Source organism: Glycine soja, chromosome 12 (assembly GCF_004193775.1).
Source record: "Glycine soja cultivar W05 chromosome 12, ASM419377v2, whole genome shotgun sequence".
Classification (NCBI taxonomy): Eukaryota; Viridiplantae; Streptophyta; class Magnoliopsida; order Fabales; family Fabaceae; genus Glycine; species Glycine soja.
In genome coordinates, this window is record NC_041013.1 from 11711593 (window position 1) to 11714081 (window position 2489).

The window sequence follows — 2489 nt, forward strand, 5'->3', positions numbered from 1 at the left end:
ATCAAGAACATACGATATGATAATGGAGGTGAGTATAGAGGTCCCTTTGAAGCCTATTGCAAGAAATATGGCATTAGGCTAGAGAAGACTCCACCCAAGACACCACAGTTGAATGGACTAGCTGAGAGAATGAACCGAACAATTGAAGAAAGAGTTCGATGCGTTCTTTCTCATGCTAAATTACCTAAATCATTTTGGGAAGAAGTTATAATCGTGTGCTCCCATTACTACCTTTAATTACTAAATGTCTATCTTAACTTCACGAAGCAGGAAAGTCTGAGTTTTTCCAACAGTGATTTTCAATCACATAAAATGCTACATCGCATTCACAATGCTGCAACAACGGGGCCTTAACACCATTCCTTTCCACATTTTTTGTAAAAAGCAATAAAATTTAGATCTTTATTTTCTATTTGAACTTCTAAGTGTCAATGATTGAACTTGAATGAGTATGACCATATGGGATGTTGAAGGATACAAAATCTTAAAATGAATGAAAAATTATGCCATCTTATAAATAAAAGATATACCAATAATTAGAATTATTATAAAATTCTTTTTTACATTTAGTGAAAACATAATAATTTCACATCACAACAGCCACAATGCCTACAACTGCGGTCGCAGCCTTTGCAATTGTGTCACGACCGCAATTACAATCACAATTTAGAACCATTTTTAGACCCAAAAAATAGTTATGTCAAGTCAACCATACTGTATTCTGGAAATTTATGAATTCCAGCCTCCATTATTTCTCTCCTCAAACCAGCAGCACGATCCCATCTTTCCTTTGCATTCATGCTTGACAATAACACATATTGGCCACAATATTGTGTCTGCAATCTAAGCATCTTTTTTCCTATTCCTTCTCCAAGTTCAATAGCTCCATGAATCCTACATGCTCCCAAAATAGATGCATAAGGCTGAAAAGACATATTTCTTATGATCTCAGCTACTTCTTCATTATGGCCTGCTCTACCCAAAAGATCAATCACACATCCATAGTGCTCCAAATTTTGCTTTATTCCAAAGTCATACCACATTGATTGAAACAAGTCCAATCCTTCCCTAAGTAAATTTCCACGAGCACATATTGTAAGAACTACAACAAAGGTAATGCTATTTGGTTTCAACCCATGAAGCTTCATCCTTTTAAACATGTCCAGAGCCTCGTTCTCTCTTCCATGAGAAGCTAATGAAGAAACCATTGCATTCCAAGTACTCACCTCTCTGACAACCATTACTCTGAAAACATTTTCAGCATTACTCAAGCACCCCATTTCCCATAAAGATGTATCAAGGAAGTTCCCACAAACTCCCGACTTGACCTCATTCATTACTACATATCCATGAACCTGCTTTCCACAATCAAAAGATGTTTTTGATGGAGTGGCCCATGTTCAAGCTTTATTTTTTCCCACGTTTCACGTTCTATTTTAGTTATTTCCCATTGCAAATCTTGGGAATTTTGTTATTTCTGTATCTGGTCCATTTTCCATCCATATTCAACCCCTTTATCACTGCCACCTTCAGTAACAAACTCACGTACCTATCCTTAAGCCCACGTTCTGATAACAAGTTGGTTGAGCTCTATGATGGACAGACTCTATAAATAGGATAAGGTGCTGTCAGTTTTGTATCACCAAACTCACTTCTCTATTCAGAGCGAGTAAGGGTCTGGAAGAACAAAACTGCCTTTAGGTTCGTGTATGCACCGCTTTATGTTCGATTTGCAATGACTGGAGGTACGCTCGTAATATATAATTTCCGTTGTTTGATCTGAATATTCCATTTAAATTTATTTGCATGTTTAGACCAATATCTGTATATTTTTTTTATCATTTGGTATTAGAGCCATTCCATTGCTTCTATTTTGTTTTGTTTAATAGAGAAGAAAGATGAACAATGTATATATATATATATATATATATATATATATATATATATATATATATAAATATATATATATATATATATATATATATATATACATTTTTTTGACCGGAATAATAAATTTATGCCAAAATAGCTACCAATCCTAAAGGGAAACTACCTTTAGCCAAAGCACAAACACCACCTACCAAACAAACTAACAACTATATTTATAAAAATAAATTTTTAACTGTTTTGCAGATGGAACCTGAATTTTGGGACAAAAATCCCTTCAAGGCGACGACCAAGGCTTTCCTATCAGGATTTCACTACAAACCAACCACCATCCTGAAGACAAGAACTTTTTACGAATTGATTTTGGTAGATTCAAATTTAGTATCTATCAAACATTTCAAAGACCCAAAAGACCAAACCTTAAACACCCACTCCACAATCCAAATACTAAAAGTTCTTCAACCAAGACACTTTGGTTCGGACTTGAACAAAGGAAAGAGATTTTCAGTTCCATTTGATCCGGTAGGTTATACCTATTGGGATTATGTTGATGCTTGGACTAAGGTGTTTTGGCACCAAAATAGCACGTTATTTTTTATTTT

At 34.8% G+C, this 2489-nt stretch overlaps 1 protein-coding gene across 1 annotated transcript; it reads right to left on the reverse strand.

Annotated features, from left to right (window-relative positions):
- Positions 1–695: 695 nt before the first annotated feature.
- Positions 696–1337, reverse strand: LOC114378721 (putative pentatricopeptide repeat-containing protein At1g10330). Its single transcript, XM_028337355.1, has one exon. The coding sequence runs from the start codon at positions 1335–1337 to the stop codon at positions 696–698; it is 642 nt and encodes a 213-aa protein (XP_028193156.1).
- Positions 1338–2489: the final 1152 nt, after the last annotated feature.

Coding starts and splice junctions, on each gene's coding strand:
- LOC114378721 (XM_028337355.1), bottom strand. CDS start 1,337: ATGAATGAGGTCAAGTCGGGAGTTTGTGGGAACTTCCTTGATACATCT.